The following is a 14,830-nucleotide window of genomic DNA, read 5'->3' on the forward strand; positions in this document are numbered from 1 at the left end:
ATGTATTATTTGTTCTATACTCGAGCAGATGATCCAATAAAAAATAATCCCTTCTAAAACTACAGAAGAAAGACTTCCAGAATACAGATCAGTGTGTATTTAATTAGACAACGCCTATAAAATTATGCATGAATATTTTTGTGTCAACCGATATACCCAAAGAAAATCGCATTGTTTCTGTGACAAAACATTATGAAATCTATCCCTATCTTCTCATTAGTCTCACAATACCAGAAAACTTACCACAGACGTTCTTGTTACAGCACTAGCAGCGTCCGTCGGTGTTGTTGTTGGAGTAGTCGTGATCGAATTTGACTTTTCATCCTGACTCACAGTTGTGGTATTTGTCGTGACTGTGCTGGGACTGCCAGCTGCAGCAGTCGTTGGAGCAGATGATGTTGTTGGTGTTGATACAGAGCTTTGTTTATTAGTTTTATGTAACGAGCTGGCTTCCATTTTATCTAACCCAAACGAAACGTATTTACGATATTAGTCACAAGAAGGCAAAAACATTTTCTTCTATATACTTCCACTACGTCTTCGCTCCGAATACACCAAAGATGAAATATATATACTTGAACAAACAGGTAAAATATATAACTTATATGATGCATAAATGGGAGATCGACAAAGGAAGAGAATGGTAGGTTCACTCACATTTTTCCCTGTGTTCCAGTTTCAGAGTAAGATATAAGGTTCGTATGGGAAAATATATGGCCTAAAGGGTAAAGCAACATTGTTGTATACGTTTTAATTTCTCTTAGTATTCATTATTCATTACTGGGAATAAATTTTAGTTTTACCATGGCTACAATGTAACTTTCCTAATTGCAAATGGCATTGAAAAATTATTAATAGTTAGCCTTCAAACAATTACTTACCTGAGCATGGACACGCCCTATTTGGAGAAGTAAGCTTGAAATCTTTGATCCTTCTTTTCGTGTAAGACATGTAAGAAGCTGAGGCACCCTGCATATTTCGGAGGTATATACGAATTGAAATAAGAGAAGGTTTCAAAACTATTGAATGTCGCACGCAAATCTTACCATGGAAGCCAGTGAACAGGAGGTACTCCAACACAATATTTGTCCAAAGCTTCTGCCAAGACACTCTATATGAAAGAGGAGAATACTTTAAAATATAGAGTGAGTGCTGCGCAGAATTGCCTAAAAACGATTGGTACGAGGTTTGCGTTTTTCCGGTGTTCGAAAGAAAGAGAAAACTGTCACCTTTTCATCATCGTAAGTGAGCAACCATATTGTTCGGGCTAGATATTTGCGACATTTAGCCTCGTTCGGATTCCTGCATGCGTGCATGTAACATATTATGGCAAACACACCCAAAGACATCGTTCTAAAGTATGAATTAGTAAGAGTAAATGAATAACTATTATTACTGCAGTGAATGTTTTTCGATAGGAGTTGATTAGAAATTGAAAAGAATGAATTTTGTTTTGTCCTCTCCGTTTCAAACGTTTCATACGCGGGAGCGGTATATCAGATAAAATAACTCATTACCTTTCCTTTACAAATATATTATCCAAGTAATCACCCCATAATGCCCAGCCTTTAATAAGATTGTCATGCATTTGAACGGCCTGGGAAAATGCTTTGTTAGCATCTTCAGACCTGAAAAAAGAATTAAACACAGTTAGGAACATTAACGCATTATTATAATATTTATAGTAATAGAGATTTCCCTAAATGAAAAGATCGTTTACCGTCCAATTTGAGCCAAGAAAGTTCCTTTCAGAGCATAAAATTCCGCCGTCATCTCCTTTGAGAAATATTTCAGGTTTGTACTTTCGATAACTTCAAGGCCCTGAAAGTTAGGATTAGGAGATTGAAGAAGAAAAACATTAAATTTGTGGGAATACAAAAGTTGTCGCGTGACATAATAGAATTTAGTACTTCGGAAAGAGCTACGAGCTGGGGATTTGAGAGCGGGAAGACTTGGTTTTAACCAACACTGTCACATGCAGAAAACATCTATACCTCCTGTAATTCCTGCTTTCTCATGGTCCCAGCCATTTGAAGATAACACTTGACTTGCTGACGGATTTTTTGAAAACAATCAATAATTGGAACACTGGGAATTGTGTGAATCCTAAGTTTGACAAAACAATGAAACATATAAGTTACAGCAACATACGGTTAAAATATCAGACAGAGCCTGGTTGCACTGGACAAGGCACTTAAAACATCACGACGTGATCCCTGTGCATATCTACGATGATCTGTATTACCTGCTAAGAGAATCCAAACACACACCAGACAAGGACTGCTTTCTTGCCACCTGACCGTAACGAATGATGGACCATGCGGACGCATGAACACCCTGCATTGAATGGTTTGTCTGAAAAAAAGTTTAAATGTATTGTTTATCCCACACACTTCTGTGAGGTTGGGTAGTAACATACACATCTCACATCATGATCATCATGAACGAACGAACCTGTTAGTATACATTTTCAAGGTATGAGGAAAAATCAAAGAAAGCGTTTACCTGGTCGTGTTGTGCATCATATGCACTGACAATCGCCTCATAATGATGATGTCGCCAATGAAATATATCACTCCAGTGGCTCAGACCATCCGAGATCATTGGTAAGCGGTTTCTATAACGGTAAAATGATTAATCATCATCCTCAAATTATCATTGCACGTATGCCTGCACAATGCAATAGACAATGTTTCACTATCAATGCTAGTTTTCGCATAAATTTTAACTTACTTCCATGTTTTAATAATAGCTTTCATGTCGTGCAAACTTGTATTTCGGCCAATTGTTTGAAGTTGAATACCAGCTCGGATCTGAGCAGCTTCTTGAAGTTCAACAATCTGTTGCGAAGCCTGAAGATGAAAGTTGAGATGTCATACCCGAAACTTTACACATTTTCTAGAATTTCTCAAGAAATTTATCAAGAAATACTGTTTCAATATGCTATTGAGCGTTATAACAGCGAATCAACACCTGGTTTCCATTGACTAATTTCTTGTATTTAAAATATTTGAGATACTTCTGCTATAAAGTCGATGAGCTCACCTGGAGTAGTGGAATGTGTTGATGTGAAATGATATTGGGTAGACGTTTCCATAACCTGATTGCCTGGGTACTTGATGTTTCCACATACTTTTCTACCTCCCTCTGAAAAATGAAATATTATGCTGACTAAATATATCATAAACACGTCTCTTGGTCAAAATGTGCGTGACAAAAAGGAATTAGAAACCATAACCATAAGAAATGACCTTCGCTAGTGTGGGATTAGAGAACTTACCATTTTCAGATGTTGTTGATCTTCTGGGTTACATATTTCAATATAAGCTCGGTAAAGATCATGTTTGTAAAGAATAGAGTCAGGAAATCCCTTTTCAACCTTAATGAAAAGAAAAAATTGGGATTTCACTTTTATCATATTAATAATACATTCATGCATTAATATAACAAGAATTAATCAACAGGAATTGATCCGTAACATCATGGCATACAGCTAATTGGATATGCATAACGTGTATTCGGCTGCGCAGAACGGGAAAGAACCTCACAATAAATGAATATACCTGTGCTAATGCTTCTTTCATCGAGGGCCAATCTGGAACCCTCCAAGCACTTTCTAAAACTGTAGAAAAAAGTCAAAACATTACAGATTGAACTACTAGGGCCACGAAAACTACGATACTCTCTCAAAATATAGGACTATACACCTTTCCAATTTCCACTTTTTTCAGTTTTATTCTCTACAACTCTATGACTTACCTAGAAATGGATTGTTGTTTCCTTTTGATTTTCCAAACTCCATTAAAAGATCCCATTGACCCAGTTCTTGGGAACATCTGGCATAAGATAAACACGAGACGTACATAATGACGTAATGGATGGATAGAATGAATGGTTCAATAACAACCATAATACATTCATCAGACATTGCAGGGTGGCACTGCATATGGCAGGCAAGCTAAAAAAAAAATTGAACAGGCTAAAATACATATGTTGGCGTAATAGTAACATACTTGATCCAGTGGTCCTCCCATAGCTTGTACTCAGGCAGAACATGAGCCATCGCTGGAGCGCGGGTGTGCTCATCACGAGCTTTGTTCATAGCCTAATTTAAGAATACACATAAGTTAGAACATCATTACAAATGGTTGCCACATCAAAGGACCTTTGTGTACTGAATAGTCGGGCAAATTAGCAAATTATTCCAATTGTATATTTTGCAGGTAAAGTCTTCATCCTCAACCGTCAAATAAGTCAACATTACGGGACCGATTGTTAAACAATCCCTTGACTGCTGTAACTTTTTGCACAGTTATTATATGTATTGTAAATGTCGACAGCAATATAAATACATGCAGGTGTGAAAATGTAGAGATTTTGCAAGATAATTAATTGTCATAGTATAAAATTCCAAACAAACCTACCATTTCGTAAGTTGTTTGTGCCTGTTCAAAAAATCCCTGATTTTCATATGCAATAGCTGTTGCTGTCTCTTGATATCTGCAAAAAGGAAAATGGTCTTATGTTTGATGAAAATTTTAACGCAAAAGCAGAAATCGTAGAAATTAAATCTATACCTGGCTCTTCTTAACCATAATCCAGCCCACATATCTTCTTCGTTTATTAAAGAGTACATTTCCGCTAAAGCATCCAGAGTTTCCTGAATCAAGAAGGGGCGTGAGTGCGAGAGTAATTGCCAACGAAATTAATTGCGTGTATGACTTAAGTGAATTCATATTGTCACAGTGCTACTCTGAGTTGTACACTCAAAACAAACCAAAGGTTCGCGGGGTGATGTAACTCAGAGCATGGCACCATCTAATAGTTTGTGAGATAGAAAGAGAAAATTCGATCGATGCTGGGTATTTCTAACTGCAGCCTTATTTTAGCTTATTTAAGTCATCCTATTGATAAAGAAAAGTTACTGATCAAGTAATAAGGAAAAGATCTTCTACCCCGCAAACGTGAAGTCATAGTAGCTATACAGTTGTGTAACTTTTGTGTGTAAGATCGAGATATTTAAATTCTATAAAAAGAATCCGAAAGTATATTGGCACCTGTGTGTTGATATCCGAAACATCTTCTTCGTAAACGCTCTCCATATTTTGAGATTGTTGATTTAACAATGGAGGATTTACATATTCTTCACAGAGAGTGACGTAATCTTCAAGAACAAGTGTTGAAAGGTGCCACTGATTGTGGGATTTGCCAAGATACTAAAAAAAGGAATTGAAAAATAATATATATACACCTTCAGTTCCAAGCAAAAGCAGGTTCTTTTAGCTGGAATAGGACCAGAGACTGCCTGAAGACTAGACCACTACAGTTTAATTTCACTCTCGCATGCAATATATGTCAAAGGAAAAAGACGCACCTTCAAAATAGATGGTCGCATTGGAACAGTTGGTTCACAGCGCAGAATTGATTGAAGCATAGTATGAACAACACTCGGATGACTGTCCAGTTGAACACAGTTTGTACCACTGCACATAAACGGACTTAACTCACCAGCAAGGATCTAAAATAAAGAGCGAAGGAATAATATTTCAAACATTACTCATAGAAGAAACTATATCTTTATCTGCAATCTGTTTATCTATTCAGGTACAGATTTTCATTCTAATTCGTTAAACCTGTTGTTGCTTGTCGCTAAGGAGTTTCCAAAGTTCTGGAAACAGAGTAATCCAAACATCGTGAGAAAGTTTCGTGTCCCGGTGACAAAGTTGTGCCAAAGCTCCGAGGAATGGTGTACACTATAAAATTTAGAAATTTTAAACATAAGTTTACCCAGACTGAGCTAGGGGTTCTGGATCACTCGAATATATTACTGCATATCTTGTACGCAGGCACTTCATTAGGAAAGCGTAAGGTTGCAATCAACTACTTAAAGAGATCAGTGGCTGAGAACAGCGAAAAATATACAAGGAAACGTCTTGACGATCTGCGACCTGAGAACCTTCGTGTGAGGCGTTAAGTGCCTTCCGTTTAAACGTTGAGACGTTTTCTTGTATATTTTGGAAGAACACATATGATGAAACGTACAAAGATTTGACAGATATAATATCAGCGCAAATATAGCAAAATTGTAACAAGTAGGAAAGCTGATCAATGTACCTTAATCTTTCGTTGCTCAGTCAGAAAGTCGTGGTGTTTCCGGACTAGAGTTTTAAGAGCAGCTGAAGAATCGGTCAAAGATGTAGCATCAGGAAGATTCTCTGTATTTTCCATCAAGGCAAAAATATCCTACAATGACAATAATTACACAATAAGTCATGCATTTACAGTGTGAATTTTAAATAAAAGCCGGGCACAAGTGAATGAATACAACATAAACATGCAAAAACATGCACTATATGAATGATTAGACGCCAATGGCAAACAGGAAGGTAATTTACGGATAAACTGCACGTAAACTATTTATATACCTCAGCGGAATCTTTGGAGAATAAAAAGCTATTACAAGAAGCATTTGAGTTTTTACAGTCTGTCGTATCCATCGGTTCCTCTTTGACTGCCACTTCACCATTTTTCTTCGTTGCACTTTCTAATATTGCTTTTGCTTCGGGCTTGTTCGATTTTTTGAGGATTGATGACAGCGAAGGCAGCTTATTGAACGTACTTGACAAATGCAAGGGACGATCACACCCTGCTGCAGCTAACAGGAGCTGGAAAAATAACTCATTAATGAAACTAAAATCATAATGGAATTCTCTTATTATCGCACTTGCATACCTCTATACATTGCTTGATCCAGAAATGACTTTTCATTGACTCCCAATTCTAAATGGGACCACAAAATGTTAAGGAGACAGAGCAAACATGTAACGCGTATACCCTATCGTGCAAAAGAATACTTCTACTATGAAATATAGTAAGTAGTCCTCGTTACCTGTGAGCAAAATATGTAAAGTAAGCGTTCATAGAGCTTCTTGCTAACACTTTGATCAAATACCTAAAAAAACAACTATGATATAGAACAATTCATGGCCTCAGAAACAAAAGAAGTTGAGGACAGTACCGTAATAGCCTTTTGGTCAACTACACTACCTTTTAGGCTTATTCTACAACGGTTTTTCCCAAGCATTTTCTGGCTAAACATCTAAAAAAATTTACCTCCATAAAGCGTGATCTAATCTGAGGTTGAATGCATTTAAGTCCAGACATGAAGGCCGGTTCAAGTTTAGCAGCAAGTTCGGTTGCCAGCAAACTGTCGTCTCTATGAAGAAAAGAAGCATGGAGCTAATGATATAATATATGCTGAATAGATTTGCGGGATGACTTGTAGAATGGGTTAAGGATTAGATTTAGGACTAGGTTTAGGATTAAATTAAATTACCATACAAACTCTCCTGACGAAGGCCGTCAGGTCGAAACGTAGAGAAGTGTTTTGTCTATTTTAGGCAGTTGTTATACAGCATTTGATGCTAAGTTACCTGTAAACATAGTTAATGAGCTCTAAATACTGTGCGTGAAGTTCAAAATCTTCAGGAAAGCGTTTCTCGTAGTTCGGCATCATTCGGCAAAGAACAATTGCTTTCTCGCGTAACGTTGGAAGATGTTGTTGATTTTGCGGCGTCTGCGTGGAGAGCAAAAATCAATTCCAGTTTCAGTTTCAGTTTCAGTTTTCAACTTGATCGCATGCATTATGGTATGATAATTATTTGTGCAAAGAGACGTGCAATGTTTTCATTCAGATGGAATGAAGAATGGCAACAATGTGCTATTATGTAGAACTTACAACAGTTGCCTTTATCCATTCTTCAGTTACTTGAGTGATTGCTTTCAGTAACTTAGCATCCTATAATGAATGTATGCATGCTGCAATTATTTTATAACTGCTTAGAAGCGAAGATTACTACAAAAAAATATCAGAAACACCTCGATTTAACATCTTCAGTGTAAAACGTACCGGAGATTTCTCTATTAGTTGCGCAAGGATAAGAATAAAATGTTTTCTTGCTTCACCATCCATAGCACCGAGACGAGACGAGAGCAAATTAACACAGGTTGTTAACATATCACCTATAAATAAAAACATTGATGGCATTGGATGAAATGAAACATCAATATCACGTTAGCTTTAGAGCGTTTCCGTGCGCTGCCATGCATGGATACACACCGCTGTACGATTGTAACAGGTGATGCATTTGAACATCGACAATCTATCATATGCCAAACCAAATGAGTGTTGATTATGTATAGCTATAATGTAAAGTAACACAGGTAGCTACCAACCTACTGACGATCCAGCAATATGATCTTTCTGCATTTTCTGCAAGGCGCGGATGCATGGGACAATGAGCCTATAGAAGAGCATAATGAACTTTCTTACTTATTTTACTTTACCGATGCCCATTAAGATGGCAAAATGTAGTGAACGACAGTGAGACTATGCGTCTCTGCCCAGGAATTGCTGTAAATTTGAACTAGGCAACGTAGGACTCATGAATTTGTATATTCATTGCGGTATAAAATCATATATAATATACCTGTCAATATACGATGGACAACTTGTATATGCTGCTTTCAGAAACATAAGTGGACCCTGAAGGGTAGATGTGGCGACTTGTGTAGCAGACCTATCATATAGAAGCAGGAAGTAATGAAAAAGATAAAAAATAAGAGGGAAAATATATAAAAGAGCAAAATAACCGTACTTTGTGTAGTTGCTTAATCCTTCATAAATAGCTTTTCCAAGGTTGGAATACAAAATTTCCAGTTCTTCATATTTATTTGTCACAGTAACTAAACAGCAAGGGAGCAAAAGAAATATGAGAAAAAATGACACGTTTCAATCTTAACACATTTATAGCTACGTTTTTCTTCATTGGGTTGAAACACAGTGTGCACTGTTCAACATTATTGTGACTAAGGATCGAGGTAGGAATAAATTACGATAGGACGTAAATCATAACGAAATAAGAAAGTATACTGTTATCCGAAATGTAAACTGCAATACAATAAGAACCTATAACTTTATGTTTGGAGTTAAACTTAATTCATACGAAAAACAGTTCAAAACTAAGTTTAAAACAAATACATGTTAATAGTACCTGACTCAATCGGGAAAAGGTTAGTCAATTTTCCCAAAAATGTGTGAACGGCCTTAATCACTTTGTTATTTTGACAGGTCATGCACGCAACAACACCACGCTGTAATGGCTTCAGTAGTGGTAAAATTTCTCCTCGAGGCTGTGAAAGAAATAAAAGAAATGTAAAACAATTTTGCAGAAATATCGTTTTTTATGCATTTCAAAAGGTTTGTGGGCGACCTGAGCACATTTTACAACACGAAACAATCATCACCAATATTTGATCATGTAAAAACAATTTGCCTCATGGAAGGAATGCAGGAATCATGCAGCATGTTGTATTGTACCTACCACAACAGTAAGAAGATAGGTTAAGATTTCAAGACCCGTGCAGACATTGTTGAAATTAGTGCCAGGAGTCTGATCCTAATCGAAGAAATACGTGAATTAATAATTCTGCATATTTATATTGGAGCTGGGAGAGGATGTGAAAATAAACTATAAGATATAAATACTTACAAGAGTGACAAACAACTTATCCAGCCAGGTCAGCTTAAGATCTGTTCCTATAGAAACAACGACAAATGCTTATATATGTCATGACCACATAATTGAACGAACTATTGGTATATACTGATATACAGTTTTCAGTATATATGTAAATTACAAGGTTATTTTGTTCCACATGCTACGACGTATACGATTCTGGTTTGACGCTACCGCGAGTCAGCGATGGTGCCTCGTAATTAACTTACCTTGCCAGAAACCAGGTTTGAGAGCAGTTTTTAACAGCAACACGCATCTCTTGGATAATGCTTCCCCGGGGGAACCAACAGTAGTAGAGGATTCGTTTACCTTTAAAAATGAATTGCATTCATTTTGTTGTTCAATTTTGTTGTTCAAAACAACATTTTGTTTTCAGTTGGTTTTTAGGGACAAATGTTTTGCAAAGCCTACAACTAAGCCATGTCTTTACTGTCTTTACGGTTTTATGTTTATAACCTTCACCATACCTGGCAGGCAACCCGCAGAAGAAAGTTGACAACAGCATCAGCATGATGTTTATCAACGGGAGCTCGTTGTTGAGCAAGGAGACTTCCATCTTTTGGCGTTGTGCCCTGAATATATTTCATCAAAGTTAAGCATCTTTTACTCCTAGACTGCTCTATTTTACAACGCTTACAGTACAACCATGCATTGCTATCACGCCATTCATGAATCAACATTACAGTGCGTTTATTAATCTTTTTGTAGGAATAATAATTAGAAAAGAATCAGGAAAAAGGGCTGAGTTGACTACCGGCGTAGTTGTTTTCATTCTCTTTGGATCTTGGCCTTGAGTGCTATCATCCGCAGTACGTTTCACAGCACCCTAATGATGGAAATTGGGAGATTTCGACATTGGAGATACGAATGAAATGATTTTAAAACAATGGAAACTCTACAATAGGCAATATTATATGCGTCTACTAAACACTTACAGTTGTTGTCTCTTTCTCTTCCACTTTCGATCCCTGTAAAAAAAAGGTATTCTCAGAGGTTTACGCAAACCAGCCTCCTGCAGCAAGCATGGAGTATAGTTTTGGTTAACTGCGCATGAAACTTGACCTCGAGTCCAAATCGAGATCCGGACGCCAATTCTAAAGCTGATTGTCGACCTACCCTGTAACTACTGTATATAGATAACCTTCAGATACTTATTTATCGTTTTGCATGGCGGACTGATCCCACACCCATTCATGCCTAATGCGGTACGCTTCGAGTGAAATTTGTACATATCGATAGTTCAATTGACGTCAATACCTCTGAAGTGTCTTGTTCTTCTTTAGTACGTCTTATTTCCCATTCAATAATGACATTCGCAAGATCAACAGCTAGCTTACGATTTTCTATTGTAGCCTGAAATCCAAACACAAAGAGAAAACTGCATTGTACACATAGCGAAAAAAACTATACAAGGCGTTCTATAACTCCAATACATTTATACATAGCCTCCCCCCCTGATGGTGGCTTAGTCACTCGACCATTTCTTCCCCCAATCCAATCATTTTGTTAAAAGGTAATAACAATAAAACGCAGAATAATAAAGTTCGTTCTATTGCAAACAATCCATTCTAAAGCCTGCATGTATAATATGGATTATAATGACAAGATGAAATCCTTACGCTGCTTGTAAAACCCAATTTCTGCATGGCAGTAATCATATGTTGAATAAGATGATTTCTGACAGGATAGTAGACTTTGTAGTGTCGAACTAGCAATTGTCTGCAAAGAATTATACAAAATACCATATAGTTAACACATACAAACGAGTCCCACTCTACGACACCAATACAAGTTATTAACTTACAACATGTGAACTAGCTGAAGCAGTGTGTGTCCGTCCTCAACAATGATTTTTTTCGTCCAGTGTGCTAACATTTGCTGGGAAAAATAACAGCATTATGTATTAGAAGCGTAATTAGGATGATAGGCAGTACAGTTCAACAGCTCGATCGTTTAAAGCCAACAAAATTGACCCAATCTTACATTTCCATCATCCATTCTTGTGGGAACAGCTGGAGTTAATATGGCAAGAGCCTGACGAACAACATTACGTGCCTCTGCAGCATGAGCTTTCAATAAACGATGGAATACCTATAAAAAAGCAGCAATAATAATTATGATTTATAAGAATGCTTTATATCACATTTGTAGCTCACATGCAATAATAACGACGAGAAGTTCATTGAATGTTGGCATATAGACAATTCAACCAAACGCTCGAAGTTTCGAAATTCATGAAATATCACTTTTTGCTAATACTTTGGTTCAAGTATGTATATGGTACACGTATTACCTGGAGGACGATCTTTTTGTGAATTGCAAATTTAGAGATGATATGTGCAAGCAATAGATGACCATGGTACTTTGTCGCTGGATCCTGAAAGAAAAAACGATAATATGTTAGGATTTCTTACAGTTAAACGAATGAAAATATCTCAACAAAATAAATCTAACTTACAACACATTGCTTGTTTGGTAACAAACACGGCCAAGCAAATGTCATCATCCGCCTTAGCTTTCTTCCTTGTTTTCTAGAAAGCAAAAATCGTCATGAAAGAAAGATACATAATGAAGCCTAACTATCCCAAACTAAACAACAACATGAAATGATCATGAGCGACTGTTTGCACCATAATAGCTGTTGACAGTTCGGCCAGATTAACTAACAAAATTCATCTTACTTGTTATTAGCATCATGAATATGTTGTGAAGCGTGTTCCACTAGAAGAGCAGAAAACTGCAAGAGAAGTATGCGAACAGCATCCTAAAAAAACAAAACTCAGTTTAGTTTTACTAACAGAATACATCACAAATCTGCCACACTACCTACTATCACAGTAAAAAAACCAAATCTGGTGCGCTAAAGCTTAGCAAACGCAATTTATTAGGAGATCACATTGAATTGAATCCAACTAAATGAATTTGGAAGATCTTAAGTTTTGTATATCAGAACCTTGACACACATCAGCAGCTACTGCGCCAATGAATACATATAGAGACCACGTACCGAAGTCTTAAATGGATTATCTGGGTCTATCACGCGACTGACGAAAACGCTGATGACATTTTCTTCGTTATCTTGCTCGGGATTTGGAGGTCCACCGATGATAGCGTCGGTTTCGCTTGCACCTTTCTCAAATGATGCAACGAACATTGGAATGATGATGTATTGCAAAGCCTAGACAAGAAGCAAACGACGATGAAGGAAGCATTTTACCACGTCATAGTGCACTGAAAACACACACCATTCTACTTCAGATTACCTTTGCAGTTAAATCTTGTGGAAAATTCTCATCGTGAACAATGTCAACAAACTTGAAAAACACGGCACGTTTCTGCTCAACTGTATAGTTCTATTAAACGATACAAGTCATGGACATTTAAGAAGATGAAGGGTCAAAGTATTCTCCCACAAACGAAATTATCGCTACTGTGTTAATATTTCCAAATTGAACGTTATGGGTGGTGTCGGGGAGGGGAAGGGAGGGGAGGGGGGTAATGTAAACCCCTAGTCCCGTCTCTCTAAACGTGTCCTCTGCACCAATCTCCCATTATACCTTCGCAACATCATCCTTCATAAATAGCTTGAGAAATTGAAAATCTGGAATATGTCTGTGGGTGAACACACGTAATAAATCAAACAGCAGTTCCACTTCACTCGGCCTGTGTCTATAAAAATAGATACGAAAGTATTTTAGTACGCACACACACACACCACGTCACGTAGTATAATCCTATATTTTGCCCGAAAATATATTTCACTTTTGCCGTGTAAACAGTTAACCAAAAAATATTAAGACAAACTTACTGAACATAATTTAACAAACATTTGACAAGAAGCTTGGGTTCTCTCCAGCGGTGAACAGGCACACCATCCTGGGAAATATAAAAGTAAACACAAATGTCTAACAATGTCATTTACATTCGTGGGTTTCGCTAAGCATCTTAACGATCAAGAGTGGCGGCCATTCCTGCTTTTCACCTTTTTTATTCTGTCTTGAAAACTCTCGGACGTCCATATTCTTCTCAAATGTCCAATCTATATAGTGAGAAAGAATATTGCTTATAAAAACGTCCAAATATGGATACAATTATTGCAAGGGTGTACAAAACTCGTCAAGGGTGTCTCACCAAAACTCGATTATGCGAGAGCCACTCATCGTTGAACTTCACGAGAATCCTAGAAAAAAAACACATTAATTAGTTCGTAGTGGTAAATTACTGCGTGATTGACGCAAGGGGGTGAATAAACGTAGCTTGCAAACTAAAAGTGTACGTATACTACAATATACCTGACAATAAGTATTCCTTGGAATTGTAACTCGAGTTTATTTTGGAAATTTGCGGCCTGTTCTTCTGCCTGTGACTATATAATATAAACAAATCATTACAATGAACAACAAGCAAATATAAAGACACTAAACTTCATTGAAGCTTGTTGAATCTGTATGTAACCCTCATCTTACCTGAGCACCGAGGAATGTACTATTTACCAACTTCAGAGGACTTGCCTCAATTGCCCCACGTAATGGTTTTGCATCTTGTTGTTGCAAGAAATACTGAAGAAGGAACTCCGAGTAAATTTCATTTTATTCAATTAGTGCCTTTTATTCATGCATGATAGTTATTTGCCACGATTTCATATCAAATATTTTGCATACACTTACCACGAACAATCTGCTTGTATGTGAAATGCTAATGTGTGAAAGGAAGTAATCAACAGTTTGGGATGGGAAACGAACGAGGAACTTTAGTAGAGGTTTACGAAACGAACTGGTCGTCTAGGAAAAGAAAACATCACGTTATAACACGACACAGAACGACACATCACATCAACATAACACAATTTGCAATGTTTACCAGTAAAGCATTCTCCACTTTCAACACCATCTGAATTAGCGGCTCGATCAACTTTGTTGATGCTGCTTTTATTAGATGAAATATATTGATAATGGCAGCACAGATATCGATAACCTTAAAAATTAAACGCACAAATGATTTCCGAAAATCACATTGAATTACATACTGATATGGGTAACTTTGTAAAGTTTTCGTAGGATTATATAAAAATCATGGTTAAAACCATGATTTAAGAGCATTTATCTGTCGCTGTAGAAAATATCTTACATCATCCATCTTCTTGTTAGGTTTTGCACCTTGCTGAATTTGATTGGCTGCACTCACACACATTTCAACCAGGTTCTTTAAGTGAGTCTAGAAATTATTCAAAAGTATTCTCAAACTCATATACA

General features: G+C 37.0%; 1 protein-coding gene across 2 annotated transcripts in view; it reads right to left on the bottom strand.

Moving 5' to 3' along the window:
- LOC114530581 (transformation/transcription domain-associated protein-like) overlaps positions 1 to 14,830 on the bottom strand; it is a 52,766-nt gene that overhangs the window by 10,424 nt on the left and 27,512 nt on the right. For both annotated transcript variants that reach the window (XM_028552277.1, XM_028552201.1), the window contains exons 51-107: positions 14,706 to 14,792; positions 14,439 to 14,552; positions 14,246 to 14,359; positions 14,045 to 14,137; positions 13,871 to 13,944; positions 13,710 to 13,758; positions 13,561 to 13,617; positions 13,387 to 13,454; positions 13,136 to 13,247; positions 12,842 to 12,931; positions 12,586 to 12,756; positions 12,260 to 12,342; positions 12,037 to 12,109; positions 11,872 to 11,955; positions 11,562 to 11,669; positions 11,383 to 11,456; positions 11,198 to 11,297; positions 10,836 to 10,931; positions 10,514 to 10,546; positions 10,333 to 10,404; positions 10,046 to 10,150; positions 9,788 to 9,887; positions 9,552 to 9,598; positions 9,384 to 9,458; positions 9,054 to 9,192; positions 8,658 to 8,745; positions 8,490 to 8,579; positions 8,236 to 8,303; positions 7,910 to 8,022; positions 7,739 to 7,798; positions 7,434 to 7,576; positions 7,114 to 7,216; positions 6,890 to 6,952; positions 6,733 to 6,780; positions 6,426 to 6,665; positions 6,115 to 6,243; positions 5,634 to 5,753; positions 5,375 to 5,518; positions 5,058 to 5,216; positions 4,578 to 4,660; positions 4,425 to 4,500; positions 4,014 to 4,105; positions 3,760 to 3,836; positions 3,564 to 3,622; positions 3,281 to 3,379; positions 3,046 to 3,147; positions 2,734 to 2,852; positions 2,506 to 2,617; positions 2,246 to 2,355; positions 1,995 to 2,106; positions 1,721 to 1,821; positions 1,518 to 1,628; positions 1,230 to 1,353; positions 1,047 to 1,111; positions 882 to 969; positions 658 to 718; positions 244 to 461 (exon numbers count right to left, since the gene is read on the bottom strand). In XM_028552277.1, the coding sequence (XP_028408078.1) occupies positions 244 to 461; positions 658 to 718; positions 882 to 969; positions 1,047 to 1,111; positions 1,230 to 1,353; positions 1,518 to 1,628; positions 1,721 to 1,821; positions 1,995 to 2,106; positions 2,246 to 2,355; positions 2,506 to 2,617; positions 2,734 to 2,852; positions 3,046 to 3,147; positions 3,281 to 3,379; positions 3,564 to 3,622; positions 3,760 to 3,836; positions 4,014 to 4,105; positions 4,425 to 4,500; positions 4,578 to 4,660; positions 5,058 to 5,216; positions 5,375 to 5,518; positions 5,634 to 5,753; positions 6,115 to 6,243; positions 6,426 to 6,665; positions 6,733 to 6,780; positions 6,890 to 6,952; positions 7,114 to 7,216; positions 7,434 to 7,576; positions 7,739 to 7,798; positions 7,910 to 8,022; positions 8,236 to 8,303; positions 8,490 to 8,579; positions 8,658 to 8,745; positions 9,054 to 9,192; positions 9,384 to 9,458; positions 9,552 to 9,598; positions 9,788 to 9,887; positions 10,046 to 10,150; positions 10,333 to 10,404; positions 10,514 to 10,546; positions 10,836 to 10,931; positions 11,198 to 11,297; positions 11,383 to 11,456; positions 11,562 to 11,669; positions 11,872 to 11,955; positions 12,037 to 12,109; positions 12,260 to 12,342; positions 12,586 to 12,756; positions 12,842 to 12,931; positions 13,136 to 13,247; positions 13,387 to 13,454; positions 13,561 to 13,617; positions 13,710 to 13,758; positions 13,871 to 13,944; positions 14,045 to 14,137; positions 14,246 to 14,359; positions 14,439 to 14,552; positions 14,706 to 14,792 (5,595 nt within the window). The remainder of the gene's footprint in view (positions 1 to 243; positions 462 to 657; positions 719 to 881; positions 970 to 1,046; positions 1,112 to 1,229; positions 1,354 to 1,517; positions 1,629 to 1,720; positions 1,822 to 1,994; positions 2,107 to 2,245; positions 2,356 to 2,505; positions 2,618 to 2,733; positions 2,853 to 3,045; positions 3,148 to 3,280; positions 3,380 to 3,563; positions 3,623 to 3,759; positions 3,837 to 4,013; positions 4,106 to 4,424; positions 4,501 to 4,577; positions 4,661 to 5,057; positions 5,217 to 5,374; positions 5,519 to 5,633; positions 5,754 to 6,114; positions 6,244 to 6,425; positions 6,666 to 6,732; positions 6,781 to 6,889; positions 6,953 to 7,113; positions 7,217 to 7,433; positions 7,577 to 7,738; positions 7,799 to 7,909; positions 8,023 to 8,235; positions 8,304 to 8,489; positions 8,580 to 8,657; positions 8,746 to 9,053; positions 9,193 to 9,383; positions 9,459 to 9,551; positions 9,599 to 9,787; positions 9,888 to 10,045; positions 10,151 to 10,332; positions 10,405 to 10,513; positions 10,547 to 10,835; positions 10,932 to 11,197; positions 11,298 to 11,382; positions 11,457 to 11,561; positions 11,670 to 11,871; positions 11,956 to 12,036; positions 12,110 to 12,259; positions 12,343 to 12,585; positions 12,757 to 12,841; positions 12,932 to 13,135; positions 13,248 to 13,386; positions 13,455 to 13,560; positions 13,618 to 13,709; positions 13,759 to 13,870; positions 13,945 to 14,044; positions 14,138 to 14,245; positions 14,360 to 14,438; positions 14,553 to 14,705; positions 14,793 to 14,830) is intronic.

This window comes from Dendronephthya gigantea, unplaced genomic scaffold (genome assembly GCF_004324835.1).
Source record: "Dendronephthya gigantea isolate DGI-Jeju-01 unplaced genomic scaffold, DenGig_1.0 000000F, whole genome shotgun sequence".
Lineage (NCBI taxonomy): Eukaryota > Metazoa > Cnidaria > Anthozoa > Malacalcyonacea > Nephtheidae > Dendronephthya > Dendronephthya gigantea.